This window comes from Lineus longissimus, chromosome 9 (genome assembly GCF_910592395.1).
Source record: "Lineus longissimus chromosome 9, tnLinLong1.2, whole genome shotgun sequence".
NCBI classification, from domain to species: Eukaryota; Metazoa; Nemertea; class Pilidiophora; order Heteronemertea; family Lineidae; genus Lineus; species Lineus longissimus.
Window position 1 is genome coordinate 10362165 of NC_088316.1, and position 24367 is coordinate 10386531.

The 24367-nt window shown below is 39.4% G+C and overlaps 1 protein-coding gene across 4 annotated transcripts in view; it reads right to left on the reverse strand.

Moving 5' to 3' along the window:
• Positions 1-1514: 1514 nt before the first annotated feature.
• Positions 1515-24367, reverse strand: part of LOC135493186 (FHF complex subunit HOOK-interacting protein 1B-like) — a 51058-nt gene continuing 28205 nt past the window's right edge. For all 4 annotated transcript variants that reach the window (XM_064780237.1, XM_064780235.1, XM_064780238.1 and 1 more), the window contains 4 exons: positions 19051-20243; positions 18486-18664; positions 10369-10576; positions 1515-10170 (listed from right to left, as the gene is read on the reverse strand). In XM_064780237.1, coding sequence (XP_064636307.1) covers positions 9872-10170; positions 10369-10576; positions 18486-18664; positions 19051-20243 — 1879 coding nt within the window. In that variant the 3' untranslated portion in view covers positions 1515-9871. The remainder of the gene's footprint in view (positions 10171-10368; positions 10577-18485; positions 18665-19050; positions 20244-24367) is intronic.

The window sequence follows — 24367 nt, forward strand, 5'->3', positions numbered from 1 at the left end:
CTCAAAGAGATGTGTCTTGTGTGAAGATGTCCTTGGTTGTACTTACAGACGCAGCTCTCTCGAAGAGATGCGTCTTGTGTAAAGATGTCCTTGGTTGTACTTGCAGACACAGGAGTCTCAAAGATATGTGTCTTGTATGAAGATCCCTGGTTGTTCTTACTGACGCAGGTGTCTCCAAGAGATCTGTCTTTAATGAAGATCCCTGGTTGTTCTTACTGACACAGGTGTCTCGAAGAGATCTGTCTTTAATGAAGATCCCTGGTTGTTCTTACTGACACAGGTGTCTCAAAGAGATTTGTCTTTAATGAAGATCCCTGGTTGTTCTTACTGACACAGGTGTCTCAAAGAGATTTGTCTTCAATGAAGATCCCTGGTTGTTCTTACTGACACAGGTGTGGCAAAGAGATCTGTCTTCTATGAAGATCCCTGGTTGTTCTTACTGACGCAGGTATCTCAAAGAGATGTATCTTGTGTGACGACTTCTGGTTGTTCTTACAGACAGATGTGTCATATATGAAGAGATCTTTCGCTTTACTTACAAGGGGAGGTGTCTCGAAAATATGTGTCCTGTATGAATATGTCCCTGGTTGTACATTACATTAGAAACCCCTTTAATGAGCACAGCACGGAGGCCAACAAATTCTCTACCTTGGTATTATTAAGGGCAATATTACCCAGGTGTCGGCTGTCCAGTCACCACCTCTTTCTTCTACATCAGTAGTTTCTGTCAACGAATTGTCCAAAAAAAAAGTTCAAAATCTGACCAAGTTATCACGCTTTTCCAATGTCAACTCTGATTTGACCCTAGGTCAACTCTGATTTGATCCTAGGTCAATTCTGATTTGACCCTCGTTAGCTCCCATGTGTCCATTCTTTCCATGCATGTGGAACATGCACTAATTAGGCGCTTCCTGAAGCTATGGATCTACCCTGTGATGACTTGGTGTCAGTATCGATTTTTCCGACGTCACGCTGATGGCGCTTGATAACCCCGCTACTCTGACGATAATGGAAATGTTGCGGCGTAATAGCGGGTTGATGTGAAGTTGGATCTCACGTGCACTCAGGTGGCGGGAAAGGTATTTCGCGCAAGGATTTGTGCGTACTAAAAATAACGAATGATGCGTTTTTCTACTATCTAAGAGCTGAAACAAAAGCATCAAACACGTTCAGAAAAATAGTTTACAGATGAATAAGGAGAAGAAAGAAACATACTGCCACAAAAAGCCACCCATTCTTTTAAGAGGTGTACTGAATAAAAAGGTCAAATCTCAATGGAAATGACCAATTCAGGATCAAATGCAGTGTCCTTGATAAAAAGGCATCCGCCAAGGGTGGTTCCACTGAGCTTATAGTTGCAGGTGTCTAGAAAAGATGAAAATTGTCTGATGGTGTTAGGCAATATACACATCATGATTGTGGATTTCTTGATCAGTTTCTATATAAGCTCTCTGGCTTTCTAGAAAAGGCCTTTCTATATCAAGAACAAGTAAAATGAATTGAAAATGACACGGTTTTACTTCCATAACCCAAAAGTTTATTTTCTAGATTTACAATATAGTGCACCATTATCGTTTCATACAGTTACTGCATCTTTTTAATTTGGCGGTTGATGAAAAGTACAAGTAACCAAAGGATCACTTATTCGTAAGATTATAGAACAATGGCTGAATAGTTAGTTAGTTGGGGTAATCATCAATTAACCAGGCAATCACTGAACCGCTTCCATCGCATTGAACAAGGAACTCAATCATACAGACAAAGTATTGAAGAGAAAATGGAACAGAACTTACAAACTTTTATAACCAAGTAGACTACCACTACAAAACATCTCTTGCTGGAAGATGTCTAGATTTCGAGTGATAGAATATACCCTCAATCCTAAACAGTTTAGAGTGATATATACCTAGGGATATTATTAGGCTAACATGGATCTGTTAGATTCAACATATTGAACATTTCATGACTTCCTCTAGTTTTGAATAAAGTCCTATGATTGATTACAGTATGTTACAGTGACCTACTGTTTTGTTACGATATAAAGAAGCTTTCACAGGTGTCAACATACCAAATTTAAAGTTTCTGGGACAAATAATGACAAACATGGCACTATTGGTGAAATTTCAGAGTTTAACCAATGTGACCTTGAAGTACATCCACCCAAAACCCTGAATATCATTTCTCAATGCCTCATTAGAAGTACCCACAGTAAAAATTTCATGATTTCATGAGATATTGACAAAATGAGACTTTCAAAATAGTCCAGAAAGTAGATAAAATTGTGATGATTTTTTGCACATGTACGTCAAGGCATGTTATATCATCATCATCAAGGTTGAAAGCGGTTGGCCTGAAAGACATCCACACACCAAATTTGAACATTCTAGATACCATTGTTCAGGGACGGACGACAACAACCGACAATGGACATGACGTGGGGAAAGCAGCTCATCTATCTGAGCTAACTACATGTAGTACAACAATACCAAGAAACAAGAACTATACCCAAACAAGGCCAAATTCAGTTACAGCTGTAACCTTCAAGCAGTAAAAGAGCTTATCAAATGCTAAATCATTATAGTCTTGTCCAAGACGTTCAGAAATCTTGAAAATCGCTGTCTAATTCACAATTGCATATTTATATTTAAATGAAACCTACCTCAAATGAATCTTCCCAGCTTGTCCCTACGTTTTAATCCATTCAAAACTTTACCATGACTACAACCGCACCAGAAATGTTGACTTTGCAGAAAGATACGTTTCCTGTGCTATATGCAATTAAATGCACTGGCAGACAAGTCATCAACAATGAAAATCTCATTGTTGACGACGTCATTAGGCTCTGGCTCTCAAAGCCTGTACAAATTTTGTGTAGAAAATTTTTTCCTATGCGGTTACATTTGGCCTTATTTTGGAGTGGTTGTGGTCAATACAAACTTTGGAATAGAATAGAACACTGGGACAAACTAGGAAGATTCATTTGAGGTAGGTTTCATTTAAAACCATCAGAAACTAGAAATACAGTGATTGCGAGCAATCACTCATGATACCCCCGCCGTGGGAGTATAGCAGTGGTCGTGGCTAGGTGAAAAGATGTTTTTGAGGCTAGAGGTGATTTTTTTCATGGGCGAGAGTTTTTGCAAGCAAAGGTTTTGTGAATTGGCAACCTGGTACGAACCTTCCCTAGAAATATCGGATCAATGGGCGCACTGGTTCTCTTTTAAATGAGCGGAAACGAAAATCAAGATGGCTGCCCCTGGCGGCCATATTGGCCATCGGCAACCTGGTACGAACCTTCCCTAGAAATACGAGATGAATGGGTGCCCTGGTTCTCTTTTAAATGAGCCGAAATGAAAATGGGCGTCGCCACAAAAATCAAGATGGCAGCCCTTGAAGCCATATTGGATGCGTGACGACATTGAATACCATACCATGCGACCTCCCACTCATGGTGAGTTTCCACAATAAAAACATATTTGTTCCATGCAGTGGTTTTCATTCAATCACTCCGGACAGACGGACGGACGCACGGACGAGTGCAAAACAGTATACCCCCACCAACTCGTTGGCGGGGGTATAATAATAATTATGAATTAGAGAGCGATTTTCAAGATCTCTCAACATCTTTGACAAGACCATAGTGTATGTGGTTCATTCACCAACAAGATCTCATTGAAGACACATTTGGGTTCTGTACTTTTTCCCAATTCCATCACACCAAAATGGGTCGCAAGTCACATTTCTGGTATATGGAGTATCCACACACCCGCTCATATAGCTTAGGTTACATGCAACATTGTGATACCACTCCCATCTTTGTTACCACTGTTGTGCCTTGGGAATTAGTAATGAAGATGTCCGAGATAACAACAATGTCAATAATGTCTGCAGAAAATAATGTTTTTTTATTACAATACAATAGCCATTTTCTTTATAAGGACTTCACAAAAATTGCTCTAAGATGTTATTTTTTATTTGAATGATTGCTGAAGCTGACTGATAGCATACTCTGTTGTGGCGTTTAAAAGCCTTATTATCTCATAATCTGCAAGTGGATCAGAACTGACAGAATCTCATATTGCCAGTGATTGCTGTCTGATTTGGTGTGTTGGGTAACAAAACACCTCCCGATTTTTTCTTAGACTCCTCCATTCACCGTCCAAGGGGTGGAAACACACTATCTTCACTGAAGAGTACATCCATCACCCAATATCTAATCTAATCCTAATTTTGTTATCCGCTTGAAATGCTGGAACTTTGGGAGAACGATATAGCACGTACAATAGAGTAGCATATTCTCAATACTGAGAAATAGGCAACACATACATAGCATCACAAAATTTAAAACTTGTAAAATGACATTGAAACTAACAATAAAACGACATTCCTATATCAATCCATTTTATAAGGCAGATTCACTATGTATGCATGTTTTGGTGCATAATTAGCCAATATCCCCTCTAGAAATACAGCAGCATTTTCCTTGACATAAGATCAGGTGCATAATTATTCGAATACCTCGTTATATACAAGAATCATTGAGTGAATTTGTACAGTAATGTTAGCATTTAAAAACTTGGGACATTGACCGATACAATACGAGTGAGGACAGGTAGTCCTTGCATTCACATAATGTCCGCACGTCTTATCCACTTGAGAGCCGATTTCATCCATTGTGGTGACAGACATGGCGATCATGTTGTGTTTTGATATGTTGGCAGTCATCCATGAGCATGGCATTTTATTCATTCACTGCTGACATGTGGTTAAAGGGGATCTCAGATCCATGATTCAATTCAGAAGGATCGATTGCCAAGGCTTCAGATCTGAATCTGCGATGTTCCTTGAGGAACCTAGGTGCCAAACTCTTGGTAGTCGTTCCTTCATGGCAGCTGCTCCAAAACTGTGGAACTAATTGCCGTCAAGCCTTTAAAACACCGATTCCCTCCAGACTTTCAGTCCTTCCTTAAAGGGGTACACCATTCGTAATTACTTGTGGTCCAGTTACATAGAAATCCACTAATACACAATGTCGTACTGCAGTTATTGTGAATACAAATTTGTTGAAACCTGGTATTCATAGTATTTGTATATCAGTCTACAAAATTTGTATTTGGTATGTATTTCCGCAATTGGAATTTTTTAATTCAATTACAAATTCAACATTTTTAACGAACAGCGTACGGCTTAACGGCCCACCTATAAGCAGCTGCCTTCGGGAGAGAAAGTGCTCTAGAATACCCAGCTGCCGAGTAATTAGAGCGCTTTACAAATGCCAATATTGACTGATTGATCGATTGATTGATTGATTTCACACGACTAACGTATCTGTCTAGTTCTTACATTGTTTCGGGCAGTGAAAATCAACCTTCTCATATCCTGTTTATAAGTCTGGCGCAGATCAGTTAGCGAGATACGGCCTGATGAACATGTGGACAATAGAGCCAGTAATAGGGTTCCAATCAGAAACTCACGCAAGACTAGATGGTGCATCAATTGTGTTGATACTGACTGAGGTGCGGTAAGGGCATTGTATTGCTTGTACTAAGATCGCTTTAACGCTGTTCAGAAAGCCTCTCATTTCTATAATTATCGTGGTTTCTTTAAAGGCCTACCTGAAAGGAATCTTTACCTAATGTCGAGTAGCTTTAATCCATCAAAAACTTCTTTCTGGCCATTTCTGCTCAAAGAAAAAGCCAAAATAAACAGAATAGGAAACTCAGGAACACAAAAATTGTACGCGTCTCAGCACTTGACGTCGCATAGATTGAAGACAGTCGATTGCCATGGGGAGTCGTACCATGTCTTCCAATACATTCAGCATGGCTCTCCTATTCTGCGTATGTCAGGATTTTCTTATTCAGCGTCATGGTCAGAATGAGGCTTTAAATATTTTAAAGCTTTGCGACTTCATGTCAAGATTCATCAGAAGTAGGTACCATAAAATCCAACAAGATTTATCAATGAAATCAGAGCGATGTGAAAAATTTCGCAAGACCGCTCAGTGAACTTTAGGATATAAACATCTGTTTTTTCTAGTTACTAGTTATTATGAAGTATGGACACCCACAGCGCACAAACAAATTCATGACATTCATGATAATTGACAGAAGTAAAAAAATATCTTTACTAGCATTAAGCCGATTACAGTCCAAATCACAAATGACATCCCGTAAATCGCGTCATTGACATGCCACCCAGTGCGTAGGTTGTGCGTAGGCCGAGCGTAATTTGCGCGAAACATAGAGATAAGCGCGTCACTGGTGCGTCGGTGGCGAAGAACTCATGCGTATGTTGCTTGTCACTGACGCGAAGCAGGACGGATGTCAATTGTGATTTGGACTGTAAGAACCGAGCACAGGATGGAAGCTAGCTAATATATTTTCAAAGCAAACAAATATTCAGTAGTTGACATTTACATTTTACAGTCTAACAAATAATACATGACGTACCATGATAAAACGATAAAATAAAACCAGTTTCATGCAGAATCAAAAGTTAATAATAAACTGAATTAAGCAGTCACCCGCTGAAAAAAAAGATGGCTATCGTACTCAGAAATACAGGAAAGATTGAGAAGCCAAGTATGTTCCAATTAATTCATTTATAACTACATCAAAAAAGAACATATTTTTGTGGCCATTGAAGAGTGTGACCCTTTTTAAAACCTGTATTGTTTAATTACAATTATTTGAATTTTTCAGATCATTAAAAATAACTCTTTCATTGCCAAACTCTGACTGAAGTGACTGCAAATTCCCATTACTTAATAACTGCCAAACTCATTCCGGAAGGAAACAGTTTTTCGATAAACACAAGAAATTCCGTGTTTGGAATGGGTATTTATGCTCCACATTGCCGATTAAGAACAGCAAAAAAATGCTCTCTTATGGAGAACACTGCAGAATATTCCAAACAGTGATGACAGTTACAAAGTATTTCTTATTTTTTGGCATATAAAGAAGTAATTTCCTAACAGGAGTTGACAAAATAAATATCCAACCCTCTAACAGTAAAGATAGACGGATCAACGAATTGAACGAAGACATGAAAAATGAGAATTTAGATAATCTCCAGGGTTTGGATGGAATAACAGTGAGAAGAAAGTAGAAAAGGCTAAATACATGTTTAAAGCAGCAAAAATATAATAACAACATAACTACAATACAACTACCCGAAGAGAAATTCGGAGCATCTGAATAAGTCTCAAAATATTACCGGTAACTGAGGAGGGACAGCCTCAAAATGCATCCTGATCTGACCTGAACCTTCTTTTATTTCCTGGCCTCAGGTGGACTGATACATGCATCCATCGCCAAAGTTAAAGGCATTGTGATGACCAATCATAGCAAGTACAGTGTTTGCTTATCTCAGGAGATAAAAAATAAAAGAATTAGATTTTAACAAATTAGTGTAGATTAAAAAACTACATAAAATGATTACTTGTGGTCATAGGTCAAAGATGTTAACATGACTTGATGGTATAATAGGGTATATCTGAATACATCATCATCATCATCATCATAAAAAGCAGCATCTTGACCCACCAGGGTCTTTGCCTCCTCACAAAAGATTGCAATAGATGGCACTTAATCTGATCGCAGATCACGAATGTGATTAACCCAGTTTGCTCAATTCTGCCTCGAATCAGAATAAAATCCTACTTTTGGTCTGGATTGCTAGAGACCATGAACCACATATATGTGACCCGTCACAGCAAAACCAGGCACATGTCGCTCTGAGCTTGGCAGGTTGAGACGGACTGTTTATTCATTTCTCTATTGTCTGCCTTTTGTGAAATGAGCACATCAATATCTTCCATTATCTCCTGGTGTTATTTAGGCTCATCTTCTGTGCGACATGCGCCTGGTTTTGCTGTGACAGGTCACATAGGAGATTGTATTGCAACGTATCCTGGTAGGTTTGAATATATTTTTACTCGTTTTATACGAACCCTTAACAGTATTGTCCACATAACTGTTTAGATCTTTCTCCATGTTATTTGTTATCAAGTGAATATTAAAACAAAATGTCTTTTTGGCTCGAAATACAGTGGAACCTCCCTTAGCGGACACCTCTCTACTAAGGACAACCTCTCTATCAAGGACACTAGGTTTGGTCAGAAATTGACGGTTTCCATTCAATTTGACCTCTCTTTATATCAGGACACTTCTCTATTAAGGACAGCACTTGTCAGTCTGGATGGTGTCTTTATTAGAGAGGTTCTACTGTATTGGGTATTGGCAAGAGCTTACAACAAACAAGCCAAAAATTTGACATTTTCTCCAATTATGCTCAGTCCCTTTCAAACATCATTTGATCCTCATTGCCACCGAAAAAACCAACAGATACAGTAACATACTTAAATCACATGTACAGGAAAGCAAGTCTTTTTGAAGGCTACTATGCAATTAGTTTGAGATTAAAATAGTTGAGCAGCTAAAATACAAAACCATATACCACATAACCAGAACAAAATCAATCATTCCTTCAAATCAATCCTGCTATAGTACATCAAGCATAGCTTTTTTCACGGTGAGCTTTTATGCAAATATCTATACATGTAGGTATCTCTAAATATGATATCAATGGGAAAAAATCCATCAGCCTCGTTCTAATGGCAGATAATCTGATATTCACTGTTCTGGTGGTGTTTTAGAAATAAATCAATTGAAATTGAACCATCAGCGTCGGGTCTATGTTGAGATATCCAACACCTCGCTGATGTCACTAAATTTCCATCAAACCCTTCCACATGAAGCTTTAATTGAGCTTTTTGTTAACCCTTTCAGGATTGAATATCTTTTTCCTAAACCTCCGCTCTGGACTGGATATTTTTCCAGTTTTTTCGCCAACATCGAAACTTTTTGAAAGCAAAGTATCGGCTTTGCAAGAATCGCTATGAAGTTGGCATGAATAGAAAGGGTATTCCCCAGGCTGTCGGAAATCCCCTTCGAGCAGTTAAAAAATGCGGATCGGCATTAGAAATGACTGGAAAACCGAGACTCGTCCAGAACGGAGGTATTGCGGTGCTCGCAATTTTGCGAGACGCGTCCTGAAAGGGTTAAATATTCAACTGGAGCACCTGTTTCAACAAGACAAACATGGTTGACAAGCTGTTTTTCTCATCTACAAACTTAGGATATGTCAGTTGTGTGTTCTTGACATCCCTATGAGAATTACCATGATTTTTATCAAGTGCTTTGGGTGACTGAAACCAGTTGGATTTGGCGCTATATAAGACTCATCCTAATTAGTATTTATTATCATCCACCTTTACCCACCATGAAATGGCTGTGTGAGCATCTTCAAGAGACCACATTCAGCCATGTGACTCATCAATTTTAGCCAATCACAAGCTAGCTTGCTACTCATTCAATGACATTTAAAGAAATATTGCAAGGGCATGCAGCTACCATAAGAAAATTGCAAAATAATATAGTAATTTCCATGCTAAATTGCCACTAACTAGGCCTACATTCTATTCTCGTACACCAACAAATCAAAAATAAACATAATACTAACAGAATGAACACAAAGTGTCAACAACATCACAAATTTTTTTTCACAATTGAAGCAAGAAATTTCAAATAAGTCTCCCAAGTTGCATTCATGTCATTATGAATATGTTCAGTGCAAAGCCAGATGAAAGTTGGCAATTTGTCAGAATGACCAGAACTGATTCGCTAGCCTGATGTATTGTACAACAATGCTTCATGGACACACAACGAACTGCAAATGTTTAAGGCTCGCCAAACACGCTCTACATTTCTAAATATGCTAGTTCTGGTCAGTAGTCAACCACTAAATTCAAACACAGACCTTCAGTCAGGATTTAAAATAATTCGATCGTGTGTGATCAGCCCACGAGCTAGTTGCTTGCATAACCATCGTCTGCTTGTAGCACCGAATGCTCCTGGGATATTGCTGCCAATTCTTTGAGAAATTCCTCCAAAACGATTGCTGCGTAAACTGCGTTCTTTGTCTTCTGAGACTCGACCTCACTCCGCCTGTCCTGAATGTTTGCCGTTCTTGAATTGATGTAGCGGTAGCCACCACCAGAGACTCGCTCGAGACGTGATTTTCCTGTGGCGCCCCCTGCCTTGTCCTTGTCAGTTTGCGGCGACCGTCGAAACAGGAAGTCACTTATGCTGGTTTTTCGCTTTTCAGCTGAAAAAAAAGAAGATATACTAATCACATTTTTTATGAAAGGGTGTTTCTTTGAAGAGGCTTGTAAGTGTCGTTCATGTCGAAAGATTGCCCAATCCAATAAGACGAATTCCTGGGCCTGCTTTTATCGAAGTACGTTTTCACAGCCCATGAAAATACACTTATGCCCTTGAATGAAATGATACTTGGACCACTCACATGTCTTGATCTCCTGAACGGGTGTTTTTGGCCTCTGTGCTGGTAGACTGACCGTGCTCTCAGTTCGAGGCTTCATCTTCTCATAAGCATCATCAGTCAGGGCATTCTCTCGCCAGGCAAGGAATCGCCGGCCACGAAGTAGGAGATTCTCAAAGTTGTCCACCGTGTAGGAGAAACAGTCTATTTTGTGTTTGACAGAACCAAGCATCTGAATGAGATAAGATGACAACATTGAAATTTTCCAAAAAATACAGGGAGTATTCAATCATGAAATTGGACTTTTTGGTTTCCTCTGAGGCCAACAATGAAGATTACTTATCTCGTCTCAAGGGAAGGGCATCTGGGCAGGTATTATGACTGTTCAAAATGATGGGCAACAACTACAATACGGTGGCAAATGTATGATTTAATTTTGTTCTGGCGGCCCACCAATGGGAAGTGGAGAACACTGACTTTAAAACATTACATATGACATGGACATAGGCATTTGAATCAATTGCTGTGTTAATACATGTTTTAAAAGTTAGGTCGAAATTCTTAGATGCACAGATGAGGGGTTAAATGCATTTAGAAAGGTTAAGACACAGATCCTAAAGTCCTATGTGAATGTAGACAAACAAGATTATTGTTTGAGACAGACATGTACATGTATATAAGAACAAGACATAAATTACAGACGTTCACAAATCATGTTGTTGAAATACAAGATCATGTAATCAAATTAGATCTCTGCTGTCATTTCGTCTAGAAATCATGCCACAGGAAAGTAAAGCCAATCAAGTCATTTGTTCAGCAGTTAAACACGGTCTCCGATCAACGACAAAATCATTTCGTTCGTAGGCGATTTTGATCATGCATAACCAATCGTGGTGATTACTTTTGCAGTTGTTCAGGCAGGCGGCACGGGTAACAGCATAATATTATTATGTAAACATCGGCCACCCCTTCCATTTGCCAGATTAACTGCGAATACATGAGTGATATCAAGCACAACTAAAACAATTTTGTCTTTGATTAGACACTCTCTTTATGTCCGGAATGCAACTTTGCTCCTGCTGGAGGAAAAATTGTGCTATGACAAAATCCTGTCATGGATAACAAAAATAAGATAGTCAGGAATTTAGCGTCATCACAAAGGGCTTAATTGTATTAGGCGAACCATACCTAATCATGCCACAGAAAAACTGAAACGCTTGGGTCAAGATGGCCACCTGGCAGCCATATTGGAAATAGGATCGGAATTCGATAGGGCACTTCCCCACCCCACCCTATCACGTCACAGAAAATTGAAGCCCATTTATCCCTACTGTTTGGTGGGATGATAAACACAAGTCTTAGAAGTTCAACGGAAAAGTCAAAACAGTTCATCATTGATGTAAAACTTGAGGTAAAACGTCCAACTTCATCTAGTTGTTAAATATATCATATCGCTATTTTAAATGAAATGGCCAGGGCCATTGTGCTCACCTCATGTGGAGGAAAGATGGATAAAGAGCACGGTATTGTGTCATGTAGTGTTAGGTTTGATGTAGGTCCAAGCAATCACAATTTCCCCAAAATGGCCAATTTACAGTACATTCGACCTCTGTGACCTTGAAAAGTAGGTCAAATCAAAGAAGACCCGGGTGACACATTGAATGGTTGTTAGAATTAGATGTACCTATGATATAAAATTGGTGCCAATCGTGCAAGTCATTACTAGGAACTAGTATTGGGCAATTCGCCTAACAGCAAATTGCAGACCATATCCCTGGTGAAAGTATTTTGTCATGTTGAGAAATTAGGTTTGCACCAGGATATAACCAGATAAATCAGAGGCAAATAACCCTGAATAACCAGCTGAATTAGGTTGTGACAGTAGGTGCATCATAAATACTAGAATTAGCGATGGTTCTGGGACTGCAACAACTCAGCATATGGATGGTCAGAATCCAGCAGACAACAAGCAAATGTAATCTGAATCTCAACATCTTTCGTATCTTTTGATGAGTTTTCTGGTCGAGTGAGGGAAACCAGTTGGCCATCTGATATGGCTGGTGGGGATGAAAGCTCCCAATGTTGGGACGACCAATAATACATTGCGTCTCCACAGTATTTATATTATAATACCTCCCTCCATGCACACCTGGTTTTGCTGCCAATTTTTTCTTCAAATGATCTAGGTGTCAATCATGCACTTGTGGGTACTGGCACCACGTAGGTAACTTCTGATCTGATCTTAAGTGGCAGGTTTTTGGTGCTTTGTCCTGGTGCTCATTTTTAAGATGACAAAACACTATCACCAGGGATATGGTCTGCAATTGCTGTTAGGAAAGTCACAACCTGGGGACAAAAAATAAATGTGATTTAGACTTCGCATTCCTTTGAAGTGTAGGTTGCAACATCCCAGGCCATTGATGCATGCATGGTCACAACATAGGGGCAACCGGGAATCATGGCAAGGATTTTTACAACCATTCTTTTGAGGTGTAGATTGTGATGTGAGGGAAGTGTCTTGATCTCTACATAAAATTCCTTCGACATGGTGCAACAAACCAGTCCAGTAGATATATACATGGTCATAGCATACAGCATCGAGACAACCAGTATGCAAGGTTACGGCCAGGCCCAAGGGGTATGACCGATCAGCACTAAGAGTAAAAACGTAAAATGCAATAATATCTTTTTAAACTAACTGCCACAGTAGGTTTATTTATTCAGTCTTTTTGAAGTGAAAGTATTACAGTGAAAAGAACGAAATACGGCTGGAATATTATACTGGTTTGTCTTCGGACGGCAAATTCAGCACTGCACCGATGCCAAGGTTAAGACGGTTATACGACTTTGCCTCATCAGCTCCTCGTGGTCAAGGCTCCTATATCCGTGACTGATGCGGTCGCAGAACAGAACAGATGCTGATCATCCCCGTCACTGCGTCAGGCTGTAAAACAGAGCGAGGAAATATTTTAACTTCACCAGAAGTTTTATCATTCATTATTCAGACCAACAGACACTGACTACCTGCTAATAGTCTATGAATTTCATTGTCATAATTCAGAACAAACACTTATCACCTTTGCTGACAATATTTTCAGAAGGTGTGTACATTCGTGTGTCCATTTACACTGCACGTGTATACGTGCTTTACTGTACATTTCTACAGGAGTGAGCAGGATGTACAGAAAAACGATCTCCAAAACTGTTGCTTTCAGCACTCGCGACACGTTAAGCGAGGTTTTAGCAATTATTTTCAGTGAAGGTATATCTCATGTGTAGAGTCTGGGTGATTTTGAGACATTCTTAGGTGTTTAAGGCGCACAGTTTGATGAAACTTGCCCGAATTCGTAATTTTTTTGATGAATGTATATCCGCCATTGCGGGGATCCGGAAACTTTCGGATGACAAGTTTGCCTCAAAAGATGGACGTGCTCCCTATAATCACCCAAACTAACAGCGAATATATATTCTTAAGATCCTTTTCTTGACCTCTGATGAGTTAATTTTGTCTGATGCAGTGTTTCAACACAAATTTGAGGGCGATTACAATCACGAAAAAATCACACTCACCCAGTCTAGAATGCGTAGACGAAATGTCTGTTGGCTCTTCCATGTAGCGGGTATGCTCCCACCTGTTCAGGTCGGGACAGATCAACGTTGAGCAACTTGCCTAATCGGTAAAAACGCGGGAGGCAGTGCTATTACCGGAACGGTTCAGAACCGGCGATTTTCATCAAAAATCACCCGAAAACTAAAAAAGTAAGCAACGGCTGCAAAAATAAAGTACACGTTGTTCGTTAGCAGGTTATGAAACGTAACCTAACCAAATTTCAGGTCATTCCGTGCGGCAGTTTCGGAGATACGTGTCGAAAACCACATCCCTCGGGTCCTGGCGATGGCTCAGTAAAAACAATAGACCATATCCACGGAGTTGTGGATATGGTCTAATAATGGCATTTTGAAGAATTTAGGATTTGGCCCCCTCCCTGGAGGCCAAACGGCAAATCAGATCGCACCAAACTTCGGTACCTGAGATCACCTGACCAAGGGGTACATGTGTACTTAACTTGTGATCAATAGTCATTGCAGTTAAGAAACGTGCCATAGTTATGGCCTGACGGCGAATTTACGCCATTTGACCTCTGTGACCTTGACAAGAAGGTCAAATTAAAAACCTGTGTGACATATACTGTATGGTGGTTAGATGTACCCATGATATCAAATTGGTGGCAATCGGGCAAGAAGTTAAGGAATAAACACATTTTTAAGGTTTTTGGATTTTGCCCCCTGGTGGTCAAGTGGTGAATCATATTGGACCAAACTGCGGTCCCTGAGATCACCTGACTAAGGGGTAAATGTGTACCAAATTTGGTATCAATAGTCATTGCAGTTTAGAAACGTGCCATCGTTACATCCTAACGGCCAATTTACACCATTTGACCTCTGTGACCTTGAAAAGGAGGTCAAATCAAAACACGGAGGATATATGATGCACCTTTGCTAGAAGTACCTACCATATTTTTTTCAAAATTTCCCGACTACTATTAAGGGAGATATTGCATATTTTCACTTTTAACGTTTGGCCCCCTGGTGGCCAAACCATGAAACGAATCGGACCGAAGCTTGGTCTCCAAGGTGTCATTACATAAGGGTACATGTGTACCAAGTTTCAACTCAATAGCTCTAACAGTTACGAAACGTGCCCTGCTAACGGACGACGGACGACGACGACGACGGACGCTACGGTATGGGATAAGCTCACCTCTGCTAAGAGGTGAGCTAAAAAGACAAGGGACCTTGCTAAACTTAACGAAGAGTCATCCCATACCAGAGGTTTTATCACTGACAGAAGTTAACATCAGTGTTGAATAACTGTTAGAATAAATTTATACCTGCATAATCAAGATCCAATTAGTTTTTTCAAACTAACCAATCAAACATTCTATTAATCATGTTGATTAGAAGATTGAAAATCATTCACTTTTCTGCGCTTTTAATGCGGAGTGGTAGGTTATTGCCAAGATGGTACTATGATTTATTCAGAGTTTCCCGGAAAGGTGCATTCTTGACTACATCAGAAAATGTACACAAACAATAAACAATCTAAAACCATGTTGAGTACAGTTGAGGATGTGTATCAAAAGCCCCCTCTAACCCAGGGGCACTGAACTACAGCACCAGCCCACAAATTACCCCTGCTCCTCCAGACACGAAAAACAAGGAAAACGTGATTGCCTGCTGAATGGGAATGGTATGAATATCAACGAACAGGCTTGATTGCATTCAATATTAGTACCTTGATTATATCACAGCCTATGGTTAGCGCATCTATAGAAAGACAGCTAAAGACGTCAAGACTTTTTGTTCCTGATTTAATCTTATGTTATGTCAACCGTAACAACAAAAATTTACCAGTACTGAAATTGGCAGGACCCTTATTTTCGTCTCTTTGCTCACAGCATTTCAGGAACTGAAAGATTCAGAAGATGGGTTGACAGTGTGGTGTGTTCAAGTAACAGGTCTCCTTCCTCACAAAACCAATTCAGTAGAGCTATCGCAACTTCCAAAATTTTTCAATGGAAATGCCATTTTTTCATTCAGCCAATGAGCCATTGTTCATGTCACTGGCCAGAGTATAAATGTTTGATGAGAAGTGGCATTGCCTTCTATTTGCCAGTGCCTTAACCAGATACCTCATGTTGTGTTAGAAATGAAACCAAGGTTGTGTGACACCAATGTTTGGTCTATCTTGCCTTCAATGGATTTTATGTTACAAATGTGACTATAACAATCAAACATGGCCTTATCCTCAACTCACTGCCATAGGCAGAATAGTGACCAATCATTGGAAAAATTTAGCCCAGAAAGATTTTGACATTCGTTGGAAAAGAAAACTAGATCAGGGGCAAAAGTCTCAAGTCTTAGAGTGTCTGACCAGCATCTAGATTAGCTTTAATATTATTACATTTTTGATGCCTAACCCAGCCCTACCTGGCATAAACCGAACGCCTGAAATTAAAACAAGCTAGCATGCTTAAGCTTCAGAAGCTAATTAACAAATACAGCAATGTTATCATTCCATCTACTACAGAAGTACACTAGTAAACAACAGAACCCTGGCTAAAAATGAGGTTTGGCATTTTGCTATGTTATAAAGCATTCTGGAGAAAACATTATGGAAATAATCAAACTGTATTCTACGTCAAACTCCCTCTGCCCCAACAATGTGCAATCCACTTTGATGTTTTTGCTGCTTGATAAGCACTTGGGGTTAGTAATTTAGCCACGAGTGTTACGGTAAATGGAGCCTCCTTTATACAGTTATGTCATTTTCCTCAGCTTTTCAGGAAATTCCCAACCACTCGCGAGATAGGCAAAGACGATTTCAAATACCACCACTGGAGTACCCGTGGCCAAACGATTGGGGGACGGGTACAATGACACACAGTATCATTCACAATTCACACTGTATCTGTATTCATAATGCACAATCACTCCAGGTTCCTACATGTATACTAAAATTTTAAATTTTTTAGGATCGAGTTAGAACTAAATGGCTTAAAGGCCTATGCTGTTTGTAAAAAATTTTGAATTTGTAATTGAGTTTTAATACTTTCAATTGTGAAAATACATACTGAATAAAATTTTCAGCATTGCCTTTGTGTAGACAGATATTACTATAAATACCAATTTTCAAGAAATTCGTATTCATAATAACTGCACTACGGCATTGTGTATTAGTGGATTTCTGGACCACAAGTAATTACGAACGGCGTACCCCTTTAACGCTAAAAATGACACATGCTTATGAACCCAAAAATAAATCTCAACTCCTGAAATATGCGACAAAGTTATGCATATCTGCACGCTGGCACAATTATGCAAACTAAACAAAGCAAATTAGGTCATATGTGACCCGCCATGGCAAAATGAGTCGCATGTCGCTCTGAGCTTGACAGGTTGAGACAGACTGGTTGTTCATTTCACTATTGTCTGCCTTTTGTGAAATCCGAGTATATCAATTTCTTCTATTATGTCCAGGTGTCATTTTAGGCTCATCTTCTGCGCGACAAGCGACTCATTTTGCCATGGTGAGTCACATATCTCTTTCTTCAGCTAAAGCTTATTCATCAAAAAACGCTATTGCAAGCTTTTTTGCTATGGGTCTTCTTTTGTGACAATAAACAATTCTAGTAGGCTATTTTTGTGCAAATTTTGGTAGTGCATGCACATCGTCGAAATTGGACTTGGCATTCGTGCCCCCACCATTGTCACCCCAGCTTTCAACTCGATATTTTGAACTGATCATGACAGAATAATGTACTCTATTCCGGCGACAGGGACAACGTTGCATTCATCAAATAAAGTTGTATTTTTCGTAACTGTGCATGCCCGATCCACTCTCACGCAAGTACAGCCTGTGTGGAATAGGGTATGGTCTGGTGAGAATAGCTACAGCCTATTTTTTTGCCTCTAGCTATAACCATCTATTACCAATAAAAATCTCTGCCACTTTTCCCAGTTAGTGCACATTTTCTTCGATTGCCATTTGAACATTGTCATCTAACGCGTACATTTGTGACGTGACGTGACATGTTTAAATATTTTAGGACAAAGAGGTCAAATTCATCAAAGATGTACTTGGCCTAACATTGTTTTGACCAAGTTGGTATGCAGAAAAATTTCCCTTCAAGAGGACTTTTTTCCATCTAGCTCAGGCAGATACTGTAAACTGTGAATTTTCAAAGTTTCCCTAAATTCTAGAAAATAAAAATTGGTAACAAATATTTTTTATTGGAAAAACAGAAAGAATTGTTGTCACATATCTAAACAAAAATTGGGAAAATTTTATTTTTTTCAATTTCAGATAAGGTAGAAATAGAATCGGGTAATTATAGCCCCTGCTTATGATATTGATTGATATCCCCATGCATCAAACAATGCAGGGGCTATAAATAAACCGGGACTACAATTACCCCATTCTACCCTATTTTTTCAAATTGGAAAAAAATAAAGTGGTGCAAAATATTGATGGTTTTACAGTATCCTTCTGCGCAAGGCTTGCAGCGTATCATTGGCCTGATAAGCCCAATGGTGCCAACACTGGTCTAATTGGGATTCGTCTATCATCGAATACATACCTGGACAAGAGATTTGATGGAAGGCTGAAAGACGAGGCTGTGATTGAGGAGAAAGGACCGGAGGAGCGACTGAGGGTAACAGGCGAGTCGTGTGATCAGTCCTGTCAGCAGTAGGTTGACATACAGCGTGTTCTGCATAAGGCTGTCCAGTTTGTGGAGCAGCACAGACAGGAACGGACCTGAAATAAAAGAACGTTAGAGAACGTTTGTTTTCAATTTGCAACAAATTTATGTGTTTACCAGATATCTATCATACATTATCAAGCCAAGTGACTGCATGGTGAAGCAAGAGGGGCCGAGTTCAAAACACAGTCAGTGGCCGCTGTGACTGCACATTGGAAAGTGACTATATCAGGGGATTGGTCACTGCAGCTAGGGAGCCTGTGTTTTTGTTCAAGTAGACTCTTTCGAGTCGGCAGCCATTACAGATTTCATAAACTATCAACCAAGGAAGATTTTCCAGGTCTGTCTGTATATGGAAGTCAACTTTGCGGGACTGAAAGCAGTTGGATTTAGCACTATATTAATCTCATGATTATTATCATTAACTAACACTAGTACTTACCAATATTAGGAGTGCACATATTGTAAGGTTTGTCTTGCATAAATGGCATGAGAGATTTGGGTATGGTTGGCATAGATGTGACGGGCTGGGCCATAGCCGCACTGGCTTCAGGACTTGCCTCACGCGACGTGGAGGAAGGCTGCTGAGGAATCGTCTGCAACGTCTCATGCGCACTCGCATTCGTATCAAATTCACATAATGTATCAGACATGTCACTTTTCACTGAAACGCTTCGGTCACGCTTATCACCATCAGGACCGCTGACAATCACCGCAGTCGGCCTGACTAAATCACTTGTGTTCGACTGGGTAAAGTTAGGTAATGACACCGAGTCAGTACGCTTGCTGAGACTTCTTTCTCGTATATTTTCGGGGATATTCAGATCTTCGATCAGAGAGTCCAGCTCAATGAAACTATCCTCAAGATTATCACAGATTTCCACGGGCGTACGAACCCGTTTTAGCGTAAGGATGAACCCACTCATATCAGAATCATCTGGCGTCGACACACAGCTGCTGCTTCTAGTCCTGACACTATCACCAGATGGTGTTGTAGGCACATCACTACTTTTACCGACTTCCTTGGGAAGCATTGCATCACTTTTATTACTATTTGAAGGCATTTCAGATTCGTCTGGGTTTTCACCAGATTTTGTCTTTGGTACAATATCTTTCAATGCAGATGGCGAACTAGACTTCAGTTTATCTTGAGGCAGATTTATTGCACTTATTCCTCCGGCTAGAGTCCTCGCAGATATATCAATACTCTTCCTTTTAGAATCACCGACATTCTGGCCATGCGACTGGATTTTCAAACTGTCAACACTCGCATCACTAAAACGCCTCCGGGTTACATCCTGACTCTTCAACGACATACCTTTGGCACCCGTAGCACTGGTACTACTACTACCAGTACTACCAGTACTCTCAGTCGAGTTCAAAAACACGCTATCCACTGATTTTAGTTTGTCATTCGATAGAGTTGATTTCCACATGCTTTCTGGTGATGGGTTTTCACCGTCATAGGGTGCTGACCAACACTGACAGGACTTGGCACATCGGAATACCCGCTCACGCGAGTCCTTCAAGTAATCCATATAGTTTGTCTCGTAATGTTCCAACTTGCTACCAAAGCTTCCTGGGGGGAATGCTGTCTTGTGACCATGCTCTGGGGACGAGGCTTGAGATGAAGTCCTGTCAAAGATACATGTATAGAATTCTGAAATTAATTGCTGTGAACAAAGGATTAACCCTTTTAATGAGTGGAGCAGGGACTGTCATTGCTGACAGAAAATAAGTTACACTAGAGAGGCTTTGATTCTGCACTTGGGCAAGGCTCTTCAGTCAAATACTTGCTCAGGCTAAGTGCCTCAGCATCTCAAAGTCCACTTGGAGTGTTGAAGAGCAGCAGCAAGTGCAACACTAAACATACGATATTAAGAGTTGTGGCTTGGTAGGGAATGAAACCCATGACTTGTAGGCCACGAGTCTGGAACTCTTTTCGCTAAGTCATAGATCATGGGGACACGCATTGACAGTAAGCGTTTATCATAGCGTATATCTTAAGTGTATATCTTAGATCGACCAAAACAAAAGACGAGTTAAAAAAATCTGAATGCTATTCTTCAGCAATTACAATACAGAATTGAAACATATTCTGGTTAACTGAAATTCAATCAAACTGGTTGTCCCTCTCTCCAAACGAAAAACTAATAACATAAATAGAATGTGCATTTAGAAAGAGAAGCATAATTTTACAATAGGTTGTGCAAAAAAGAATGTTGAAAGGGTGTTTACTTTAATATGTAATGGACAAAGCTCAGGTGCCAACAGTGTGTCTGCCATAGCAATTCAGACAAGGGAGATGAATTTGAAAGGAAAGGTTTTGTGAATATGCAGGATTTTCCCATCTGGAGCATTCCTCTTCTAACTTTAAGACCAACCCACCACAACGATTTCAGATTGAACAATCGAAGCTTTTATTAATTGTTGTGTGCACACATTATCAGCTCAGCAATGATTGTTGAAATAAGTGACGAATGCTAATTTGGGAGATATGGCACAGGTATCAACTGTAACAAGCCAAGCCATTCCACACAACAGAATTCTGTCCTGGTAAACCTACAAAGATCCGCGAATAAAAAACTATTTCTTTATATTTCTGAAAGCATTCTGCAAAAATAAAAATTGTCTTTCAAAGAAAGATGCTTTTGTAAAATCTTTGTATGAGCCATAGGGTTGAAATATTGTAATGCATGTTCAAGGGGCAGGAACTCCTAATGATTATACATATTTTGACGACCCCAAAAAGTGGGAAACCGTGAAGTGGACTCGACACCACTGTATATGTATATCACTCACATGAGCAATGGTCCCTCGTTCCAGCAATCATTTCTGTTTCTGGAGGTCCATGCACGACTTGATTAAAACTTCAGTAGTTTTAAGAAATAACCCACAGAAAAGCAGGGTTTTTTTTCACCTCTGCGAAAATGTTCATCTGATCGTGAATTGTACAGATAAAAAAAGTTAGCTTAATACACAATCAAACTTATTCGGCAACATGGCGTTTCAAATGGTTACACTTCTTCTTCAGAAGTTAGTCTGACCGCTGGCTGTCGTAGTGGACACACTCTGATCCCACACGTGACTTAGTCTGTAGGCCCCTTCGTCTTGATTCATGTTGGTGGTTTTACAAAACCTTTTACCTGTAACTGCTGAAAACTGCCAGTTTATCTATAGTGTCATAGCATTGTATTTATAACACATTTGAAGAAGTTTGTTTGTGTTTATAGAAATTTTAAATACCCTGTATGCTTTTTTCAGCAAGAATAGCAAATTTGATATAGTGGTCTAAACAAACATAATTTTTAAGGTAAGTCTGCACCAAAAGGGTGGATATCGCCATACACGACTTGCAAAATATCTCATCAATGCAACCTCCCAAATGAAATTCTATCTACTTGGTAAAGAAACCAATGAAAGCAGTCTTAACATGCAGGAATCATTCAATCTGACAAAACTACATAACCCTGACCTGCCAACCCCAAAAAAGTTGAAAAAGAATTTCAAACGGATTTGGGAGTACTTTCAGCTCTATTTTCTAAATTTTGAAGTATTCTAGTGATTTCTACAAAAATACAAAGTACAAGCCAGCACGAAAGAGTACCAAAAATAAATAGTTGAGATCTACGCTTCTCTCGTAATTGTCATTATAGTAAGCATTTTAAATGACCCAGAAACTCTCGAGTGGACATCAATCGCATGGCTGGACACATTTATGTTTGGCTGGCCATTACCCCCCCCCCAAAAAAAATAAACTGGCCTATGGAGGCCCGGTTTACATCATGTGACATCAGAAGATTGTACATGACGTCATAATGACCTCTGTTGCGACGACGTATCTTTTTGGCCTGACGTCATTGTCCGATGAATGGCCAATGTTTTTCATGCGGCAATAATTTGGCACAGAAATTTGGTCAGTTTCAATTCATCCCGCTGGTGTCTCAAAGGTAAACTGTTTCGCACGACTTTGAATGCTGACTCTACTGACTCTTTGATAGTCCAATAGTGTACTGGTTGGCTGAACTTCGCTAGACCCAACCAAGACCAGCGTCAAAAGAGCACTATCTGGCAATCATCATTTTTGGCAAAACAATTGAAAAGGACCGTAAAAAGCATTATTTCAGGTAAATACACCGCTAGACGACAAATGAGAAAGTTTGTAATTGTTTGTTGTCGATAATACATTCATGGGCACATAGAATATCCTAAGACTAGTAATAAATAACAAATAAACTCATGCAACATTGTAACCTCAAGCAAAATCATTTACATTAACACCAATAGGAGGACTGAGAGCACTCGGCCGTACCCAAAGAGATGCCGACAAACGTCACTGGGACATCACTTTTCTGGAGAGATCAGTTTTCGTAAGAACTTGTTGACATTGTGTTTTTGACTCGCAAGGCTCTGAATGACCGACGTTAAAGGCTGGTAATGCATATATTTACCACCGGCGCCATTTTTTCTAGCTGATGAAGATGGAAACAAGTTAACTTACACATCCTATAATACCAGAACATTTTTGTTAACAGAAAATGATCACTGTGGGCCTTCATTTTAATTTTTATTGGACATAACTCTACCACATGGACGATTAGAAATTTGTAAACCCTTAGATTCAAACTGCTCTTTGCTCCCCCTAATGATTTCATTGCTATTTGATAATAAAATAGAATGTGAGTTACCAAAACTTCAGAAATGATTTTCACAAATTTGGGCAAATCACCAAAATAAAGAAAGATTTCTTCCAAATAAAAAAAACTTCTGCAATTTTTATTTTTGCAAATTTTGTTTTTTTTTGTGAAATCAGTGAAAATAATAAGGCCACGAAAATTTAGCATTTTACAGTAATCATTTGCACCTAACCCACCTCATGAAAAATACGGAGTGAAATTAAAATGTTTCACAGCAAAAACATATAGGCAAGACTGTTTAAAGTGTATAAATTTGTAAGTATAGAATTTTGAACTTCCTTTAAAAAGACACTATACTCTCAGTCCCGAGAGGCATTACATAATAAAATTATATGATAAAGACATGCTATCATGCAATCTGGCTAATGCTGTAGGTAGAACTGATGCAATCTGGCTAATGCTGCAGGTAGAACAGAACAGGAAAGAATCTGTATAAAAAAGGTATCTAAAAGGATTCGCAACACAAGCAAATTGTTAGCCATCACCTTGGTTGTTCAGAGAGATGCAGAGTCAACAGACAACATGGGGAAACACTAAGGACTGGCATAATCTGATCGAAACCCACAATATTAATATTATGATAGGAATGAAGGATTAAAATGACAACTTTATTAATGTGACAGGGAATAATGCAGAAAAATACCTTACAAAATATGGCAGTCAATTCCAAAGGTTCTGTGCCTTTGTCGGACACTATGACCTTGACATTTGGCTCGACCAACAACTCAAGTTTCCTGAATGTACAGTGCATACGGGGTTATCTGGACACGGTGTTTCCCTCAATTAAGAGTGCTACATGTATTTATCTTCTTTTTTTGCGAAAATTCTTGGAAAATTCGAGAGAACAAAAAACATGTTTTTCTGGGACAAAAACTTTCAATGACATTGCGCCAGAAAGAAATTACACTGCACATGTGGGGCATCCACCACGGAGCGAGAAACTGCAAAGTTGTTCTTGACATAACATCATTTGAGCTCAATACTGCACACTAACCCTCCCAACCAAGGTGATGACACAAGATAATTCTATAATATAAGCCTGAATTCTACTCAAAGAAATCA